The sequence below is a fragment of the Uranotaenia lowii genome, chromosome 2 (genome assembly GCF_029784155.1).
Source record: "Uranotaenia lowii strain MFRU-FL chromosome 2, ASM2978415v1, whole genome shotgun sequence".
Lineage (NCBI taxonomy): Eukaryota > Metazoa > Arthropoda > Insecta > Diptera > Culicidae > Uranotaenia > Uranotaenia lowii.
This window is the reverse complement of record NC_073692.1, coordinates 202899923-202921827: the sequence shown is the minus strand read 5'-3', so window position 1 is coordinate 202921827 and position 21905 is coordinate 202899923. Positions and strand designations below refer to the sequence as shown.

The following is a 21905-nucleotide window of genomic DNA, read 5'->3' as shown; positions in this document are numbered from 1 at the left end:
CTGAGAGAGGGAGGGAGATTTGAAAATGATCGCGCTTTTCCACGTAAAGGGGAGTCGGGGTTTGGATAATATCCACGTGGAAATATTTAAATTGTAAAATTTGTGTACTTATTTAATATAAATTTATAAAAAATATGATAATAGTGATAACATTTTTAAAAAATCATGAGCTTTATTGGCCGTCCTAATTTTGAAATGGAAAATCGGGTGCTGAATCCGAAAATCAAATTCAAAGACATCTCAGTAGAACAGTTTTTGAATTATGCTCTAAGTTCGAAATATGATACGATGTTGCATGGTTGCAGCACTGATCACACTGACTTGACTCTTAGAACAAAAATTCAACCATTTTCTGTCTAATTTTTTGTTGTCAGCTTTTGCAGGTTCGCAATACCGACGGCAGGTGGCGAACCTGAAAAAATTGACAAAAATGCCCTGTAGGAAAAATGGTCCTTTTTAGCCCGATTTTATCGTAGCAATTGCGTGTTTTTTTTAAAAGTTGGGTGGCATTTCCTAACTGGGATAGCATTTCATCAAATCGATCGATGCGCACTCTGGAATCGACATTGCGTACTGTTGGAAAAATGTTTTTTTTTTGTTTTTTTTCTGGAAAAATTATCCAGAAAACGAAATCGAGTGTCCAGTCAGTATGGTCAGTGGTTGCAGTATAGTACTACACTCAGAAAAGTTCTATTATGTATGCAATAAAATTCTCTTATGAACTGGCACAATAAGAAAAATCATTGAAATTTATAACATAATCAAGATTTTTGATGTTTAAATTTTTATTGCTGGCTAATTTGTATGAAATATTATCATGTTTACATCAGCAGCATATCAACCCTCTAGTCCAACAAAGTCCTTTTCGCCGTATCCGGTCCTTTGCACCAGGAAAAGTCATTAGATTAAAGACAAAATGTTTCTTAAAAAACAAATATATTTAACATTTACAAAAAAAACTTCAAGTGAAACTTACCATTGATCACAATAACATTTCACTAATGAAAAACTTAAAACTTCAGTGGAATTCTTCGTTAGACGATGAAAAAACTGATTGATCGAATGAATGTGTGTATTATATTTACACAAAGCCAAAGTGTCTTCTTTTTTGACATTAGAATTGTTCATATGAAAACTGAAAGAATTTCATAAGACTCTTACATGAAAAACAAATTTGCACTCTATGAAGCGGTTCATAAGACACATCGTATGAAAATTATAATAATAATTTTTCTGAGTGTGTAATCAAAATGAATTTCTGATAGGAATATTACTTATAAATGAGTTATAAGTATAACTGAGTTTTATTCACGGTCAGTGAGTAGTTTAAAATATCCGTGACAGGTTTGTTTTGGTTTAGATTTTTTTGGGGATAAAAAATCTGAGTAAAATTTGCATCCGCACGCTATTGGGATTGGGCCTTCTAAAAAGAATAAAGCTTGCTCTTTACTCTTACACAGATTTCCATAAGAATGACAGCTAATCGGAGTGAAATTGGAGTGAAGGCTACTTCTCTCTCTGTTTAACACACGAGAAATCGTATACCGGGACTGCGAGCGCGCCCATCGCCCATAGTTCGTACTTTTTCCATTTTTACGTTCCGAAGAGGACAATTTTTCTTTAAAATGGTGATCTGTACCTATTTCTTGAGCGGCAATTGTCGTTTCGGCTCCAAGTGCAACAACGACCACATAGATCTGGCGTAAGGATAAAAAAAACGATAGTTCATAATTGGGTGATTTCAAATTAAATTTTAACAAAATCTTGTAGGTCAATTATAAAGTTGGAAGTAGATGCTACCCTGAAGGGCAACCAGTGGCCCCTGTCATGCTTTGGTCCGTTCAAAGAACGGAATTGTATTCCAAATTTTATTGAAGATTGTAGCTTCGAGGAAATTCGAATGATGTTTCTGGAAGCCAAGGCTCAGAATAATCTTCCCGGCCATGCGGTACAGCTGGGGCAAATGATAAACGGTGCCAAGCAAAAAATGCAATGGCTTGCGAGTATGAATCGAGATATAATGAATACGTTGATAGAGATTTACAATCAGCCAGAAGATTCCTCTAAACCGGCGGCAGCTAGTGGAAATGCATTTTCAACTTCCACGGCTGCCAGCATATTCGGAGGTGGTTCTAGTGCTGCCACTTCTGGTTTTGGATCAACGGGATCTACGTTTGGGGGGCTCCAAAGTTCAGCAAATACGACAGGCAACATTTTTGGAGCCGCACCCAATCAAAATGCGGCCAGTATTTTTGGCGGAAATTCTACCGTTAGTACTTCTGTTCTTGGTGGAAGTTCGAATATTTTTGCTAAAGTAGCACAACCGGGTACCGGAACTAATATTTTCGGGCAGGCCAGCTTTGGGCAGCCACAACAACAGCAACCAGCTCAGCCAACGACAAATAGTATATTTGGTGGTCCTGCAGTTTTCGGGGGATCAGGAACTTCTTTATTTGCCACGGCTGGTAAAAGTCTTACTGACATACACGTTGAGAGCTTATAAATGTATTTTAACATTATTTTGTATTTACTTTCAGGTCAGCCACCAAGCGGTGGATCAATTTTTGGTGGTTCGAGCACGGAAACATCATCAACAACAAATTTGTTTGCTCAACCTTTTACTGCTCAACAGCCACTGCAAAATCAAAACGTCTTTCAGAGCCAACAAACCAGTACCTCACCGTTCCTAGCTGGTCCTATACCAGCTGCCAATAATAACGTTTTTGGGGCTGTTTCAACCTTTGGAGCAACAACGGGAATCGTTCAGCAGCCACAATCGAACCCGTTCACAACGAACTTCAATACACAACAACCTGCATCCCAATCACTGTTTGGTAGTGTTCAGCCTCCTGGGCAACCCCAAACGACACAGAATCTATTTCTTCCAGCACCCGCACCCGTGAATTCAGCGACCCCTTTTGGAGGTGGATCCAACTCTATTTTTCCAGCGGCACCATCGACAACGACTGTCGCCAGCTCAGCTGTAGTGCTATCGGCCGCTGTCTACAGTCGGATGGAGGATCTTACCGAAGAGCAACTAGAGGCCTTCAAAGCTGACCATTTCGAGCTAGGAAAAATTCCCACAGTTCCGCCGCCGCGTGAATTGTGCGGATAAATTGAACAAAGTATTCATGACAAATATTGTGAGTGAATGAGCTAGCTTATTCGAAACGACTTCGACTTTAATAGGTCTGGCCAAAAACCTGTTTTCCTAATTTATAATAAATAGCCTTAAATCAGTTTAATATTTTTTTGAACTTTGAAATATGGTTGCTAAGCGAAATCGAGCTTAACACCTAAATTACATCAAAAACGTCTAGTTTCAGTTGATAGAATTTTATTCTACTCCGAAGTCAATTTTGAGATAAGTGGGTAAAGATTGAAATGTAGGGGCAACTTTTTGAAAGTTATCATTACTTTACCTTGTTTTTCCAATGTTAAAACTCATTTTCAAAACTTGGTTAAAATAAAGAATACACTTCGGTTTTGACGTTTATTACGTTATAATGTTCAATATCTATAAATTAAAAAAAAAAAAAGTTGAATCCTAAAGTTTTTAGCGATTAATATCCAGGGGATGGCAATAGAGAAATAATTATTTGTATTTGTTACGGTAATGATCAAAATTACACAATTACTGTACACGGGAGGGCAGGACAAGAGTGAATTCCATTACAAGCATAGAACAATTAAAAAAAAAGAATTTGAAAAAAAGTTTTTAAGTACATTATTTGAAATATTCTGTAGTTTATGTAAGTTTTGTTAATTTTGTAATCTTAGTTTTTTGTCGTTATATTTTTGCCATTTTTGTGCAAAACTCGGTTGTCATTTAAATTTAATTTTCATGTAAGCTTATCCCAAGTGGTCATTCCGAAACAACACGGTTAAATCGTTTAAATTATAATCGAAGGGTTGAAACTTACCGAAGTTATCCGATGTCTACTTCCCTATGGCATTAGAACCTTAACAGTTACCTTTTTCGATGACAAAGTTTCTTAACGACTGAATGTCGTCGCACTGAAGCTTCCTTTTCTTTCTTTCTTTTGGATTTGTCGAAAACGACTGGCTAAAACCAAGTATGGTCCAACTTGCCTATGCTTCCTGAATATCCTATTGTTTCATCAGCTGTTCGTCAGTTGGCACTGACGCATATCATCTTAGGACCCTGGAATGTCGCATACTTCTTTGAAGAATGTTGGTTCTTTTGGGGGCACACCAAGGTACTCTGATTCTATAGAGTCCTCGTTCAGACCAAAGAAGAGCACAACCAGAAGCATCCGTACTGCAATCTGTCTGCCAATCTACTCGCCTTTTTCTATCCACTTGCTAACTTAGTTCTATTCATATTATTCTGTATCCTTAATGAACAAGACAATGCAAGACACTACAGCATTTTAAGTCGATGAGGTTGAGTTTCAGTTTTCGGTATATGATGACTGTCATCAGATCTAGAAATGACGATCAGCAAAAAGCGACCATAGCAGGAAGTTTCGGCTTGTTTTTTCCCCCAAAGAACCATCACTCGGAACCTATACAACGATGAGGGTGTATGCTCTTTCTATTGAAGAATTCAAATGATTAACATTTGGACTCAACTCATACACTAATTATGCATGATAAACAAAAATATACCGAAAGCATCTTGTCAACACTGTCCTAAATGAATATAAAACGCCTCATTCCGAACCGGTTTTCACGGCATCACGAGGGGCGGAACTTCGACTCCGATACTCCTCCACCGTTTTCCATGCATAATCGAACGGATACTCGAGTGGTTTGAACTGCTCCGGTGTATCGTCATCGATGGCATTGATTTTGTGGGCCGGCTGTCCCTTCATGTGAATCTTTTCCAGACTGGTAACATTGTAGGTCAACGGATCTAGCCCGGTTATATCGAAAAATAGATCCTCTTTGCTCTTAACTCCGCTGACGCCTCGCTTGGTGAAGAACTGTTAAAGAATAGAGGAAGTTAGTGTTTGTTCTCAACTTTTTTCCGAGATTTTAAGCATCTAGGGCTTATTAATCCCAGTTTTATCCTAATTAGAAAATAAAATTTTAATGTACCGTGCTGATGTTGTTGCAATCTCGCATGAGGAACTCCAAAGCTCCCGGGTGACCAGGTTCTACCGATTGTGCTACATCGATAATCCAACACTGCTCTTCGTACCACAAAATATTATATTCGGATAAATCCGCATGTACCAACCTAGCCTCGTTATACAGTTTGTGTATTATATCAACTATTTCTTCGTAGGCGCAGATCAGCTGGGCTTCGTTCAGAGTAGCTTCTTTCAGCTTAGGAGCAGGATTCATATTTTGACCGATGAACGACATAACCAGAACATTCTTCTTCAAAGCCACAATTTCCGGACATCGAATGCCAACCTTTTTCATTCGATTCAGATTGTGCAACTCCTTCTCGGCCCACATATTGATTACGGTTCGAGCGTTCTGTTTCGAGTATCTTCCGGCAAATCGAAAATCGTCCTTAATATACCGATCTCGCTGTTTGAATTCGTTCAAGGTGGTACTGAAAATCTTTATAGCTACTTCCTTCGGGTTAGTTTGGCCATCGATTAAATTCGGATTACTTGGGTCGGTTTCACCGTGCAAAATCACAGCTTCTTTTCCCGTAGATATGATTCCATCTACCGATTCCAACAACTGATTGTTGATCCATTTATACAGAATAATTTTCGTGTACTCATCCAGACCCATTTCGGCAGTTGCAATATTCTCTTTTCTATCGTGAGCTTTGTGTTGCGTTTTCGTCGCCTTTTTCGAGTGCGACTTCAACTGATTGAACACTTTATTATCAAGTTTCATATCGAATCCTGCACCATCGCCCGTGGAAAATTCGGGTGGGAAAGACATCACCTTACAAGCGTTTTTACGTCCGTTGATATCATGATTATGCTTAGTGACCATTTCACCATCTTCGTTTAGCTTGTAACCAACTCTCGGAATCAACTTCTGCTCTTTTTCATTAGTTTCAAACCTGTCCCAATCCGCTTTTGGATCAATCGGTAGATCCTCAGCCTCCTCGTCGTAGATTAACTCTTCCGGAACCATTCGGTAGTTTTTGAGTGATATTTTGACACACGAATTTTTGTTCCGATGATTCTCCTCCCGCTTCAATTGTTCGTCGTACTCGCTGTCGAATTGAGCCTGCAACAGTTGTGCTATCGCTGCATCGGAATCGCTTTGATCTTTGTCAGCCTGCTGGATTGCTTTCAGAATGTCCTCAGGAATGTCAGTCGTTACACCAGAAGCACCACTGCTAAAATTTCAGAACATTAAAAAACAGGATTTAATGAATAATTTTATTTAAATTCATTTACGTTTCCACCTTACCTGGATCCAACCGATTCCCAATCGTCATCAACAACCAGCCCCAAATTGATCGCTTTGGAACTTCCGGCTACAGGTTCAGGTTGAACATCCGGTGGAACCTTTTGAGCCGTTTTTCGCTTTCGGTTCATATCGGAGGAACCCGTCTTTGCTTTATTTTTGACCGTAGCATTCTCTTCCTGCGCCTGGAGCCCTCTGGCGAACTCTTCGGACATGATCTCCTGGAAGTCGACGGACTGCACAGGCTGAATTTTACCCCATGGCGAAGACATTGTTTTCTGGATGATTGAATTTTTCTTACAGCTTACGATTATTTTCTCACTATTGAAATACACACACTTTTTGTACCACCGTCCGCGCTAACTTATAAAACTACGATGTGTAGCGAAAGGTTGAGGATTAATTTTTATCAGAATGTTGTGAAATTCCTTAAAACGAAAAGTATTTACTCATTTGGTGACGAAAAGCATTGCAATTTTTTGTGCAAACATCAGTCAACGCGTGCACGCAATTTTGTTATGACAGCAACAGCAACCGTCTGACATGCAATTCTTGATAGTTGATTTGGCTCAGTGTAGATGTTCGAAAAAAAACACCGAAGTAAAGTAGTTGCATAAATCAAATGATTTATTCCTTCAAAATAAATCTTTTTAAGCCTAGTCCACACTAGGCAACTTGGACTGCAATTTCGGTTGCTGAGACTTGTTTTTGTTTACATTTGATGAAATGCTCGTCTCAAGTCTCCCGACTAGTATGGGAGACATTCAGCAACCAAGATGTAAACATAAACAGTCTCAGCAACCGAAATCGCAGTTCAAGTTGCTGAGTGTGGACTAGGCTTTAGAGTTGTTTTTGATATTTACAATCTATTAATTAGAGTGAGGGCCCATAACTCGACCGGCGGAACAAATTGGCATCTGCTTCGCCGCATTGTAAATTATTTTGCAATTTATTATTTATAGTGCGGCCCATAACTCGGGACGAATGAGGGGCAATCAACGTATTGCTATGCTAGGAAATTGAAAGTCAAAACGAGCATAATGACAGCTGAACTTATTGCGATGCAAATTACAATGAATAAAATAGCGGAGACAGCTCCGACTAGAGCAGTGATTTTCACTGCTCGTCCAATTTCTCGCAACCCGATCGCGCTCAATAAAACAACACCAAAAGCAAGTGCCAACACCAAAAGCAAATGGCATTAATTTAATCAAATTTGCGCAAACGATGCATACTCGCTAAAATTGAAATACTCAGAGCCCGACTACCTTTTACTCAGACGTCGCCACATGTATGAAGCAGCCGACGGCTGATCTTAATGAACTCAGAAATCAGCGATGAAGATTACTCAGACGGCAGGAAATTCGCCACTCAGAGAACTCGAGTGCTTGAAGGCGACAACTGAGTAAATGTTGATCAGTTTGTGCGAAGCGGTCGGACTTCGTTTGTTTTTGTGCAACATAAACTGGAAAATTTACATGGTAAATATGCATTTTAAACGTTATTTCTAGATATCAATCCGATTTTCTTCATATTGTAGGATACAGAGCTGAAGTCCAAAAGAAAACATCCACCGAAGTGATGGAATTAATGTCCTCGGAAAAGTTCATGGAAAAGCCTTGCAGGAATGACCAAAAATCATCTACCCAGGCGGTCATTTGCCATATCTTAATCCAGTACGGTATAATCGGTCCCAACCCGGGAGACGAAACCCGTTAGGTGTAAACTAAATCCAAAATGTTCATATAAATATTGTTTTTTTTTTTTTAAAATAAAGGTGTATGAATATAATTCGACTTTTGATATTAATCGAATCGACAAATCCATCATTTGCCTGAATAATAATACAGGTTTTAATTATTCTAGCATGAAAAAAGCGGCCAAAAACCGCTTCAGAATCATTCGCGCATTCTGAGTAAGCATGACTCAGATGTCGCGATAAGGGCTGTTAGTCAGTTCTGAGTAAAAGCCGTTTAGTCAGAACTGAGTAGGTGCGGTTTTGGCGACAACTGAGTAATCGTCACTCTGAACTGAGTAGCTGGAAGTTAGCGAGTATAGTCTACAGTGAAAATACAGCAAATTTTGCTCGGTGCAGAGCTTGAAAACATCGCTGAATCATTTTCGAAAATTGAATAAAACACCGCAGATCATTTCGCAGATGTTTCTTCTTTTTCTTTTACTCGAGCATTCATCATCATCTTTCATCATTAGAAAAGTAATCGAGTTGTGTTACTGCGAAAAATGGATGATTTTTTTAAAGCCCATTAGTGATTAATAGAGGATAGTGCTAGTTTATTCAGTATTCGTCGCGATCAGCTTGTTGTGCTTAATGCAGTGAAAATCGGTGCTAGGGCCGGTGGAAGCAAGATGTGTGCAGTGTGAGCTGTTTCTGTACGGATGATCGGCAGCAACAGCAGGAAGGCTTTTACTTTTTAGGAGCGTTTTGGCAAATTTCTGAATGTCCAATTTGATTCATGTGCCAGCCAAAAAGGACAGACGGGTGGATATAATAAAAAGTGCTAAAAATAGTTTTCTCTAGCCATAATACTGTTGTAGTTGCAGGAAATTAGTAATTCCTAGTTGGGACAAGAGTGCAACTGGTGCGGTTTGTTTCTCGAATCCTGCTGCGGAAAACAGCTGAGTATAGTAGAAATAGCACTCCTCCCGTGTGTGTCGCGAAAATTTGCACCTCCAATCCTCGGACAGAGGAGCCAAATTTTTAATCATTCGAACCAGTGATAGCAAAGTTAGTCGACGATAGTCCGTTTTTTCGTGTAAAATAGTCGATAGAAAGTTCGCAAGCACAGAAAAGTGCCCACTTGTTCCCCATAAAAGCATATCAAGGAATCTGAAAAAAATAAAAACAAAAATGGATGAGCTGTCGGAAGCTGAGTTGCGCTACTACAATGATCTGTTTAAAATCTGCAGCGAGTCTTCGGATGGGAGTGGGAAAATTCCCGCATTGAAAGCCACTTCACTGTTCCGATCGGCCAATTTGTCCAACGAAATCATCAATAAGGTAAGTTATTTTCGTTGATCATTATTGAAAATTTATCTTTTTTTTTATTAAGAAATAGTTTTATTAAGGCATTCAACTCAAAGTTTTGTTGTGCCGAGTATTTTCATTCACCCTTGTAGTGTCAGTAAGAGGTGGGGGACAGTAATCGTCGCGGCGACTTAACTGTTAGATTTTACTTTATTTAGAAACTAGCTGACCCGGTGTGCGTTGCAACACCTTCCAATATGAAATGAAAATTTTAGAAATATTTTAAATTTTTTTTGTAGGTATCATAAGTGCTTGGTTTATGCCAAAAAACTTTTATGAAGTTCCCCTTTCCCCTTCCAATCCTCAAAAGCTGGAAGGAAGTAGGGATTCAATTTTTTTGTAATCAAAAACTCTCATATCAAATTTGGTCACATTGGTAGATAAGTTTTAAGCGATACATCAACATATGGAACCCCCTTTTTCTCTCACCTCTCCACACTATAAAGTAGAAGGGTCTGTAAAATTCCATAGAAACATAGCCTGAACTCTAATACCTTCCCAGGTCAAATTAGATTTTTTTGATTGATTACTTCTATACAAAGAAAAACGTATTGGACCCCCTCCCCATTTCTTATGTACTCACTAGTAAAAAGATGGTGTTTCAAATAATCGTAGAACCATTTCTCGTACCCAAATGATTATACATGTCATATTTGGTTCCATTTGTTCGATATGTTCTTGGTTTATGCAAAACAATTTTATGTGAGCTCCCTTTTTCCCTATCTTTATCCCCAATTGAAGGAGAAAGGAGTTTAAAATAAGCATATTACCATTCATACAATCCAAATGCCCCCCTATATCAAATTTGTTTTTATTTGCTCGATTAGTGCTCGAGTTATGCGAAAAATTGTAACGGAGTTCCCTTCTCTTCTTCAAATCACCCCACTGGAAGGAGGCATTAGTAACAAATATTCATAGAAACATTCCTCGTTACTACTTAAATACCTTACCAAGGAAAATTTGGTTCCATTTTCTGGATAAATTCTCAAGTTATGTAAAAATTGTATGTTTGCACCCTTCCACTTTAAAATTTTCCCACAGGAAGAACAGAGGGTTCTGAAAATATCATAGTGACATTTCTCGTATTCCTTCCCATGCCAAATTTAGATCCATATTCTTCAAAAGTTTTCCAACTATGCTGAAAAATGTAAAGGAGTACCTCCCCCCTTTATATTTCTCCACAAAATGAAGAGAAGGGTATCATATATTCATAGAACCCTTTCTCGTAACCAGATACTCCTCCAAGCCAAATTTGGCTCCATTTGTTCGATTAGTTTTCAAGTTATGCAATAAAAATGTATAGAAGCCCCCTTCCCTCCCTTCCTATACCCCCACTAAAAAGGGAGGGGTCTAAAATAACCATAGAAACATTTCTTGTGCCGCAATGCCCTCCCATGCCAAATTTGGTTCCAATATCTTGATTAGTTCTCGAGTTATGTAAACAATTGTAAGGTATGCCCCCTTCCCCCTTCCTATCTCCCCACTGAAAGGAGAGAGGGGTACCTAACATTCTTAAAAACATTCATCGTACCCAAATACCACCACATGCCAAATTTGATATCATTTGCTTGATTGGTTCTCGAGTTATGCTGCATAACTTATGCAAACATTTGTCTTTTGTTTGGGAGGACCATCCCTCCCTCCATGAAAGAGGGAAGGGTCTCAAACCATAATAGAAACCTTCCCCTGCCTTCAATACCCCCACCTGCCAAGTTTCACGCAAATCGGTTCAGTAGTTTTTGAGTCTATAGGGAACAGACAGACAGACAGAAATTCATTTTTATATAAGGTACACCGGGGTAAGTGGGGACGGTTTTTCGTATAGTTCAACTTTAAAAAATCAGCTGTGGATCAATTTTGATAAAATAACGTGCTAAAGAGATACCAATGCTAAAGGGATGAGCTTGATAGATGCAAATCGAGAAAAGTTATCACGTAAATTGTTATGGACGTTGGTGTCTTCACTTACCCCACTTTATGGGGTAAGTGGGGACGGTAGATTTTCTCTTTGACTTCTTAGAAAATTTTGAACAAATTGGTGTTTTCTTGGATGTACGTTAATTTATGGCTCGAACCTTTCAAAATTTTAGAAAAAGTTCATGGTACAATTAGTAAGCAGAGCGTAAAATAGTCACCATTACCAGTCAAAAAAGTTTGACTATGAAATCGATTTCTAGCGCCCTTTGATGTCACCGTTTTGATGACCTCATTTGAGATCCAGTTGCCAGGCCACCAAGCGCAGATGATATTACGTAGGCAGCGGTTTACAAATACTTGCAGTTTTCGCGTCGTCACCGCATATGTGCACCAAGTTTCGCACCCGTACAGCAATACGGATTTGACGTTTGAGTTAAAGATTCGAATTTTCATTCGTAGAGATATTCGACGTGAGCGCCAGATGTTGCGGAGACTCGCAAACGCAAATTGGGCTTTTCTGATCAGAGTTTCGATGTCTTTCTTGGTACCACCATCAGTCGTTATCTGGCTACCAAGATACTGGAAGCACTCCACTTTCCCAACTTTTTTCCAGCTACCATGAAACTGGGGGGATTTCCTGTGTTGATCTCCATCGACTTGGTCTTTCCGACATTGATTTTGAAACCTGCTGCCAGTTACCGGGATTGGATCGGACAAGACAACGTCGTGCAAAACCTTCGACGAAAATGCCTCGTACTGTGCTTCGATGAGATGGACTAGTTTCTCTGGGACTCGTCGTCGCCTTAGAGCCGCCCAGATGTTTTCATGGTTAAGTCGGTCGAATTCTTCTTCGACGTCAACGAACACCAGCAGAAGAGAGTTCTGGGATTCGTTGATTTGTTCCAGTATAATTCGTAGCGTTGTGATGTGGTTCACACATAATCGTCCGGATCGGAATCCAGCTTGTTGCCGTCGGAATGTACCGTGGATTTTCTCCTGGATCCTCTTCAGGATCACTTTGCAGAGTACTTTAAGGGTTGTACAGATCAACGTTATGTCTCGCCAGCTACCGCACTCTGTCAGATCTCCTTTCTTCGGGACCTTTACGAGGATACCCTGCATCCAGTCGGCCGTGAATGTTGCAGTATCCCAGAAAAGACGGTGCAACATTTGTGCTGACAAGGCAGGGTCGGCTTTGAGCACCTCAGCAGGAATGCAATCGATTCCAGGCGCTTTATTGGACTTCATGTCTTTGATTGCCGCTTCTATTTCAGTCAGCTTCCGAATTGACGCCATTAATGCGACTTTCAGTTGGTGTTTCGAGCTGCGGGTTCTGTTGGCTATCGCTATTTGTGACTCGGAAGAGTTGTTCAAAATGCTTAGTACAACGCTTGAGCTGATCTGTTCGATCCGTCAGCAGCTGACCTGCTTGGTCTTTCAGCGGCATTCTTCGGCTAGGGGGTTTGTCCAGGCTCTCTTGTCTCTTCTATAAGCTCGTTGAACTGCCTTTTCCAGCTCCGCATATCGTAAGCGGGTGACTGCTTTGGCTGACCCGGGACATGCCTGCTCAATTCAGATTTTCGCCTTTCTCACTGGATTATTGTAAGGTCTCTAACCTGTGTTCTAAATCTACGATTATTCTTTCGTTTATCGGTTGAGGGCCACATGGGCCTGCGGGCTCAACAGGAAACCAACTACTCGTTCCCGAGTAGCGTGTTCTCCTCGTAAGCCAGATTAAAGCAGGACTGTGTCTTGTGTTCTCCAGCATTAGGCCAACGGACTTCGCTTAGTCCCCGAATTTCTAGCTTGAAACGGCTAGCTTCTCTAGCAAGTTGAGCCAGCTTGCCTCGTTGAGCAAGGGTTAAAACGTTCCAAGTTTCAATTCGTGTCCGTGTTTTCATGTTAAAAGTCGTCGCCAAAATTCCAGGTCGATCATTTCTTTCGGATTCCGTAACAATTTTATAAATCGGGAGCAGTAGCTCCCTGCTCTTATGATTTGAGCAAAGTGACAAATAAAATAAAAGGCAAATTCATTTAATCTTAATTACATGTGAAATTTTATTATCGGAAACAGTTCCGAATTCCCATTGGCTGTATTTCATGAGCTAGCCGGAGCAAAAAGGAAGAAGAAAAACTTCAATCACATCCTTTGAGCCAATCCTCTTCTTACACTAGCTTGTTGGAGTAACATGTGAACGTTCTTAGTGGAGAGCCGCCTAGCTGGCAGAGAATTTATAGATACTTGTGTACCTGTATCCTCTTTTCAAAAAGGTTAAAGTGCATTCTAGAATTGCCTGAACTTCTGCTTGGAATACTGTTGGCCAGTTTCTCATAGGAATTGAGACCCTGAGTCTATGTCCGGACATCCCTGCCCAGTTCTATTAGTCATTTTTGACCTATCAGTAAATATTTTTATCGATCCGGAAGGAATCGCAGGCCCACCTGATTCCCACACGTCCCTATCGTTGATAGTTAGATTGAAAACAGGCAATAAATGTTGTCAGATAGCTTTTGTTAACTTATTATGGCCACAATTTACTATCAAAATTGGGCATCAAGGTATGTTTGGATATTGCTATCAGCAATTAATGAGGTTGTGGTTAAGGTTACCATAAATCAACCAAGTTGTTTGATGCGTGTCCATCTTGTCACTAAAACTAGTTAAATAGATTTCCTTAGGACTCCAGCAAAACCCCCCAACGTTCCAAGGAGATATAAGAGAGTTGTTCGAAATAAACCTTCCTTTAAAGATATCGATGTACGTCTGAACTTAAGTTAAGTATTTAATTTTGTACGAAACTAAAAATAGTTCGTACCCAGAGAACAGAAATCAAATGGAAAAAAATGATATCTTTATTTACAAAAGAAAAAAATCTGTAACTTTTTATCTAAGCGAACGGTACACATTGTGTATCTGTTGTGGAATCTTTGTAGTAATCTTTGTCGAAATTGTTTTGCCTCTTAGATAACATCACTGGTGGGTGTACCCCAAACAGCATTGCATCTTTCGCGACAACAGTTTTATGGATGCTTGAAACTGATAGCTGCGTATCAAGCCGCGGTTCCACTTCGGGAAGAAATCCTAACATCAACCATCAGCCTACCATTGCCACAGTTTAGTTGGATAGATTCTCCAACGACCAATCCGAATCACAACGCAACGACTGGTTCCTCTACTAATAGTGGCAACGGGGTTCAAGTGGATAGAAACGGTTACGGTAATCGACAGTCAGATTACGGGGAAATGAAAAGTGGTAAAGATCTGATCCAATTAGCTACGGCAAGCAGCAGTAGCAGCAGAGAACGGGTTGAAGTTTTGAACAGTAGTGATCTAACAAATTCCGATCAGCCTAGCACGGATTCTGAGGTGGAACACAACGATGATTCTATGTTACGATCTGCAGAGCGCCATCATGTTATCAAAGTCAAAGGACAAGGATCCGGTAAGCTGGTTGGCGGTGGGCCTGGCAGTGGAGTTGGGGGCTCGCCCGAAGCTTGGAGCACGGCCAGTGATAGTCCGACGCCAACCAACAGTGTTGCCGAACGACCCTGGGCTAATCAAAACCTATGGCAGGGGCTTGTCTGCGAAGAGCAGAGACAGCTGCTAGGAACTGAAGAAGAGTCCTCGGACAAGCATAGCAGCGATGACGATCAGGAAATCGATTTAGAATATTTTTATCAAATTTCCCAAACACAAAAAGAATATTATTTGAAGCAGTTTAGAACCATACAGCCAGATGTTCACGGATTAGTTAGTGGACAGGTTGCAAGGTATTATATTATGGGTACAGGAGAAGTAAGCTCAATACAAATTATAACTTTATTTTCAGAGTATTTTTTGAAAAATCTCGCATTCCAATTGAAGAACTTCGACACATATGGCAAATGTGCGACGTTACCCGTGATGGGGCTTTGAATTTAGCCGAGTTCACAGCTGCGATGCACTTAGTGGTGCTACGAAGGAACAACATTCCGGTTCCGGCATCTCTTCCACCGTGTTTATTGCCTAGTCTCTTGCAGCACACTCTTTTCAACAGTGCCAGCGGAAGTCTACCGAACCAACTAAGTGGAGGGTCAACGGGAGGAGCAAGCACTGCCAGCACAACTACAACCGAAACTACTAAAAGCGTTCAGGAACGCACAGGACCGGAAGAGGCCGACCTGTTACATCTCGAAAGTGATGATAATACTGATAACGGAGGCAATGGACCAGTATCTCAAACAGAAACTTTGAAATTTGGTCAGCAGACTACGGACAATGGTATAACGAACAGTAGAGTTGGTAGCCCTTCTGGGATCTCATCTACCACAGGCAGCTCAAAAATTTCGAACACAAATAGTGGTAGAAAAACTCCAACTAATGTAGCATCGCCATTGCACAATCAAACTAAACAGAAACAGTTAAGCGAACGTCCAGTTTCGCCACCAAATACATTAAACTATAAGGTAATTTTAAGCACTTTGTATGCGTTAAATAACGTAAGTTTTACTTCCATATAATATTTTTAGGAATGGAATACATCCAGTAAAGAATGGACCAAGTTTACCGAATCTCCTACTTCTAACGTATCTAGTCCAGGACCGAAACCGGTCAACTTTGATATGCAACGTACAACACAGGCTATTGTTTCGGATCCTCAAATTCTACATCCAGTGCCACTGCGCGTCACTCCAGTTGGTAAATGTTTTTCAAGACATTGTCTTCTAAGGATATAAGGTTTTCTATCAACAGTACGAACTCTATTTCAGGGGCCGAAGCAGCTGACAATAGTAATCTAGTCTATAGTGATGTCACCGTTGGAACAGGCGGCATATTGATTGTGCAACGCGATTCGAGCCCTAAGCAACAGCCACAAAATTTACAGCCCCATCAAGCACCGCATTCGAGTCAGCGTGATTCTATCACGAGCGGTGATCTTAGGGCAATTCAGAGGCCGCAACCTAAGAAACCGCCTTCCAAAGGGGTCGGTGCTATTCCACCACCACCGCAGCGTGAACCAAGCATTACTTCCACGACAGGTTTGGTCGCGTCTATGGACGCTATGGCCACATCTCTTGATACGGCTACGTTCAATAGTATCATAAATAGTACTGCTGGGCATGGGAACAGTATCGTTACAAACAGTACCATTACGGGCAAGAAAGATCAGCCCCCGCCGCCTCTGCCTCCTCCAAGACCAACACAACATCGGCACACCCGAAGCAGCAGCTTAGATTTGAATAAGCTTAAGCTGAACACTGGTACCGGGGCACCTACTTCGGGATCTTCGATCACAAAACAAACGGAAGATCAAATGCATATGCCACCACCTCCGGAAGTTCCCCCGCGTACGACGCCGCCATCCGAGCAAAATCCGACACATGGATTTGCAGATTTCACGAACTTTTCAACCCCAAATGTTGATAGCAAATCAAGAAAGGTAAAAAAGCATTTTATAGCTATGTTTCTTAGTCTTTAAAATTAATGCATTCTACTTGTAGGTATCTGCTGAAAACAACGTGACAACGATTCATCTGGATGCAAGTGGAAATATGACTACAACCGTATCAAATCCTTCATCACGCACCAACCTGTCCAACTCGTTGATCGTCGGAGGATCGTCTCTACCGGTGACATCCCGTAATAGCGCCTTCGAAGTGTACCGTAAACCGCAACACGGAGGATCATCGGCTCAGCAACATCTCCGTGATTCTCAGTCACCTCCACACACCGGACCACCTCCTCTGTTGGCTTCACGCAGTGTCGAGTCGTCCTCCACAACCGACTATGATAAGCGTATCTCAGCCCTTAGCGACAATTTGCGTCAGGTACGTTTCAAGAATGCAGAATCTTCACACGCTCCAGATGTTCTGAAGCATTTGAAGGATCAAAACTCGTTGCTGTTGCGAATATGCGGTGATTTGAGCGATGAACTGCTACAAATTCAACAGAAACGCGAAGATATTAGAATAAAAATAGAACTCCAGGAACAGAATCTAGGGACAACGGCTATCGTAACAGGGCAAACTGGGGGGACTGCCAATCATCTAGCATGATAAGACATTTTCAAACTATCATGCTTTTAGCTAAGCAAAACGTGACCATTTGATGTAAAATAATCGTTCAAAGTGTTATCGTTTAATGGCGAAACGAAAGCTTATAGAAATATTTTGCGTTGCTTTTCGGCAAGTTGACAAGAGAAACAGGATACATTTTAAAGTTGTTAGTAACTGTAGCAGATTAAGAAGAGCTGTTTATAAAATCCGCAGAATAGAAGGATTTCAAATGTCTGTTACTATTGCCGTGACCGTATTTTTAGCCTGATACCCGTGATTCTAGCTTACGTTATTCGTTTGTAATGATTAAGTTTGGAAAAATGTTGACAGTGTCTTTCAAAATAAATGATCAAGTTTGCAGAACACAACAAACAATTCGAAGGGGGATATGCAAGTAAAATGATTTCTTATATTCAAGAATAATCGCCAAAGATCCTACCTTATCTAGCAACGATTGCTTTCTGGTCGAATCTTGAAGACTTTGATGTTTCATGTGAGGGCTTTGAATGCGTTACCTTCACCGCCTCGGGAATCCTCGATTGATCTATCATGCAGCGTTAACTTCCAATTGGAAAAGCAGAGTGCATCGCTCTTCTCACACATCAGCGCCGAAATCAAAGCGATTTCCCACCAACACTAGCTTCAAATCAGCGCTCCTGCTTCTTTTGTTGTGCCTATTAGGTGGAATATAAAACTTGTAACCATTATAGAATTGACTGAGTCAGTATAGGCTACGATAATAATTTGTTTAATTATTTTGTTCAATGTTTATAAGGGCTTTTACTTATAAAAGCAACTATGTGCCGAGTTATTTTTAATTAAACATTTTGGAAAGTGGTAAGGGAAGAAATAGGATGTGGAAGGATATGAGGAGAAGGAGTTATTTGGGTATTTCTGGTGGTCGTACCTGTTGCATGCTACGACGATTGATTGAGAAGATGTATTTTTTTAACCATACCTTCACCGACATATAGGGGAATGACCCTGGCAGTTAAACTCCCTTGAAAAAAAAAATTCACCGACATCTTCTTCTGTCGAAATTGGTGGGAGTGTGGGCGAGAAGTTGGAAGGAGGGTCCATTTTCGAGGCAGGGAATCTGCATCCAAACTGATGCCATCAGTTTGGGAAGATTGTGATGTTGCTGGAGTGTACGTTCTTTTCTGGTTCAAGCTCGCCTCCTTTTTGTTGGAGTTGTTGCTGTTGTATTGTGTTCTGGGTAGCCTGTTGGTTCTGGCTGGTTTTTACTGTATTCGCGTAGCTGGTGGAGTTGCTGCTCGTGTGTACTATTCTCCGGGCTTCGTTGATTGGGATGTTTTTATCGGTGCTGAGTTTGAGTGCTGTTGATTCTGCTGTCCAAATGGGGCACTTTCTGTCCAAGGGGCAATGACCTGGTGTTTTGCAATTTCCACAAAAGATGAGAGCCATTCGCAACGGCCACCGATTCCGCGTTTTAATGTTGATCATGTGGACCAAAATCATAATTATGAAAAGGTCGAACACCTTGAAGCGTTGGCCTAGAAACCCCGAACTTCTTTCTGCTGGTGGAATGATGGACTGCGTGTAGTCTGCAAGACGTTCCTAACATTTACCACCTCCGAGTTCACTCTCTGTTTTCGAGGCGTTCAGTCGCATTTTCAAGAGTGCGCTAGTTTCGAATCGAAAAGTAATTGCTAATTTTTATTGGATGCGTGAAAAAGTGAAGCAGTGATGAGTCCTTCACCAGGAGACAATCCTGTTCGGACCATTCCCGAATGGATGGACAAGAAAAACCTGCCAGGAAGGCTTTATTACATGATTTTACGTACTAACGAGGTCAAACATTTCCCAGAAACACTTTTGTTATTTTGAGATCAGTAGACGAGTACTCTGGAAAGGTGGAAGAAGGCTACTACGAGAAGCGCAAGTCATGGTACGTCATAAAAATAAGAAGCAAAGACCAAGGTAGGAAACTTTTTATTTTGACCGCTTTAAAAGATGGCACGCCAATTGAAATTGTTCGCCATCCGGAGCTAAACTTCAAATTTGTTGTATTTTGCAATGAAGTTGATGATATGAAGGAAGAAGAAATTGAGGTTGAGCTTGCTCCACAGAAAATAATAAATGTTTGCCGCGTAACGCAGAAAACAGCAGCTGGTATCGTTCACACACACCAACTCTTGTGTTAACGATCAATTTTACCGTTTTACCGAAATTTATAAATTTTGGACTGTTGAGAGTCAGAACAAGACCTTAGTATCCCCAACCGATGTTGTGTCAGCAATGTTTGGCTTACGGCCACCCAAATGCAAATCGCAGTAAAGTTTATCCTCATTCCTCTTCCTTTCCTTAATCCTAACCCGTCCCCATTCAGTTTCATTCAGTTTATATGATTGACCCTCGGCGTAATTTAACTTGAAAAAGTAAAAGTTCTGTAATAAAGATCCGTTTGAATGTCGATTGAACCTGCGGATCAACTTTTAAAGCTGGTCCACGGGTGTCACATTGTGGTTCTTCAACCACAGTGGTTTCCGGAACACTGCTGCCATAAAGCAGCTTGATGCGTGGTTTAAGCCTTGAAAATTGGCCCTGCATTTTGTAGTCTGGAATACCGGTGCTCCGAAATGCGGTGGTATGAAGCATGCGGAGGTATGAAGAATTGGTTAGAAAGAATGGAAAACTGACTCGATTATAAAACAAGCTCCGTAAACCTTATGATTCCATAAAGTTTTTTTTCGTCGTATTGTGTAAATCAGTTCTATAAATATTTTTATCCATAGATGGAAACGTGTATTAATCTGTATGTACATATGTTAAAGATAATTCTTTCGCAAGATTCAAACAATTGGTTGACCTAGTTGTGTAGAGGAAAGTAACATATTCACAATTCTGATAGTTTACTCTGTGTTAATAGAAGAGAATATATGATGATCCTCAAAAAGCAGATCTTTGGAAGTTTTGCTATAAATGGTTGTTTATGAATCGAAGAAATATAACAGAGATACTTATTTTTATAAAGATGTATAAACTATTTAAATTTCTTATGTGCTAACACTCAAACATTTTCAAAAGTATTACGTTTAGGGAACGATGAACAAGAAATTATCTGGTTCTAAAAAGAACAATAAATTGAAGTTTATAAACTATCGGGTACGAATATCACACGCAGACAATGGCATGAATTTTAAGATGCAGCAGGAATGTGATCCTTTAAATCGAACAGCCAAATATCAATCAAATGATGAAAAATAAAAACAAAAATACATAAGCGTACTATTTAGTGATACTCAAGCTTCGGTCCTAAAATGCAAGCATGTAAAAAAAAAGAAAATCAATGAATCTTGTTAGAAAAAGAACGAAAAGTTTACACCATCTCGACTGACACTCGAAAATTATAGGAAGAATATGCCATCACCATCCGGTAAACTGTATGTAAAATTCTACGTTTTAAAAATGATATTGTCGATAAATAAATAGATAATCGTACAAAGAAATCCGTTTTTGTTGTTTCTTTTATTATGAAGAAAATTTTCTTCGAAAATGGCTTAACTTCGAACAGCAATATCCGCCATCAACAGGCTGCGCATCTTCAATAGAAGCATCAAATCTGAATAGAAAATCAAAATCCGAAATCTCAGAACCATATTGGAAGCATAATTTAGAAAAACTCAGTAAAATTTCTCTTTAACATAATCTGCGGCAAAATGTAGCCATTCATCGATGGTCACTGTGTGAAACAAAGAACTACATAGTTGATTAATCAAATGCAGAATGGTCCCCATAAACCTTAGCTTAATCTTAGGGCTAAAATTATTTTTTGCCCAGCGTATCTGAGTTATTCAATTGATACTTTATCTCCTCTGAGCCAGCTACTCTAGTATCTGTAAAACGGTTTCCAATCGAAACGACGAAAATGAGCCTAATATCAGCTTACCTACTTATCTGCGTTAGTATTTACGATTCCAAAGATTGCCAATATCAGGATTACCGAAAGGGAAAATGGCTTTTAGTGGCCAATAATCTTCTACCCCGGCTGGCTGCAGTCATCTACTGTCTCGGTAAGTTAGGTAACGATTTTATTGTCGCTTTCATTTGTTCGATAATGCATGGTGAATATTTATAAAATAGCTACTGTTAGTTTTAAGCTTTACTTAATGATGCGATAATACGTTTAAAAAAAAAACTGGTCAATGTTGTGCACATTAATTTGTGTTGAACTGTTATTAGTGTAAGTCTGAATTGGGTGTTTCAGAAATACATAAGTGATGATGTAGAAACCCTACAAGTTCATAAAATCGTTTGGTTACCATCAGTTTGAAATTGAAATTTAAGTCTTCGGAATCCATAGTAACCTGAATTCAAAAGTAAAATGTTCTTCCAAAACCTGAAATCTGTTTTCTGAATGAAATTTCAATCTGAATGCTGAATCTGAAATCTATTTTCGAAAGCAGAACCTTCTCAATCCCAAATAAAATCTTAATATGAAATTTCCGTTCTGGAATCTTGAATCAAATTTTTAATTATTATGTGAAATATGAATATTTGAAACCTAAATATTTATAATACTGGAGAAAATATC

General features: G+C 39.9%; 3 protein-coding genes across 5 annotated transcripts; 2 read left to right on the top strand and 1 right to left on the bottom strand.

The window, feature by feature from the left end:
- Window positions 1-1461: 1461 nt before the first annotated feature.
- Window positions 1462-4331, top strand: LOC129747631 (nuclear pore complex protein Nup98-Nup96-like). Its single transcript, XM_055741927.1, has 3 exons — window positions 1462-1702; window positions 1771-2465; window positions 2538-4331. The coding sequence occupies exons 1-3, from the start codon at window positions 1626-1628 to the stop codon at window positions 3113-3115; spliced, it is 1350 nt and encodes a 449-aa protein (XP_055597902.1). The 5' UTR covers window positions 1462-1625; the 3' UTR covers window positions 3116-4331.
- A 201-nt stretch (window positions 4332-4532) lies between these two features.
- On the bottom strand, window positions 4533-6822 carry LOC129747630 (serine/threonine-protein kinase RIO3). Of its 3 annotated transcripts, XM_055741925.1 has the most exons (4): window positions 6801-6822; window positions 6355-6714; window positions 5065-6280; window positions 4533-4949 (listed from the first exon to the last, which is right to left on the bottom strand). In XM_055741925.1, the coding sequence occupies exons 2-4, from the start codon at window positions 6621-6623 to the stop codon at window positions 4677-4679; spliced, it is 1758 nt and encodes a 585-aa protein (XP_055597900.1). In that variant the 5' UTR covers window positions 6624-6714; window positions 6801-6822; the 3' UTR covers window positions 4533-4676. The 3 variants fall into 3 exon arrangements, with proteins under 3 accessions (XP_055597900.1, XP_055597901.1, XP_055597899.1); XM_055741926.1 differs by lacking the exon at window positions 6801-6822 and having other exon boundaries at window positions 5065-6277; window positions 6355-6775; XM_055741924.1 differs by lacking the exon at window positions 6801-6822 and having other exon boundaries at window positions 6355-6773.
- A 1728-nt stretch (window positions 6823-8550) lies between these two features.
- Window positions 8551-20814, top strand: LOC129745558 (ralBP1-associated Eps domain-containing protein 1). The gene is made up of 6 exons (XM_055738694.1): window positions 8551-9370; window positions 14280-15085; window positions 15145-15760; window positions 15824-15992; window positions 16064-16734; window positions 16796-20814. The coding sequence occupies exons 1-6, from the start codon at window positions 9221-9223 to the stop codon at window positions 17348-17350; spliced, it is 2967 nt and encodes a 988-aa protein (XP_055594669.1). The 5' UTR covers window positions 8551-9220; the 3' UTR covers window positions 17351-20814.
- The last annotated feature ends 1091 nt before the right edge of the window (window positions 20815-21905 follow it).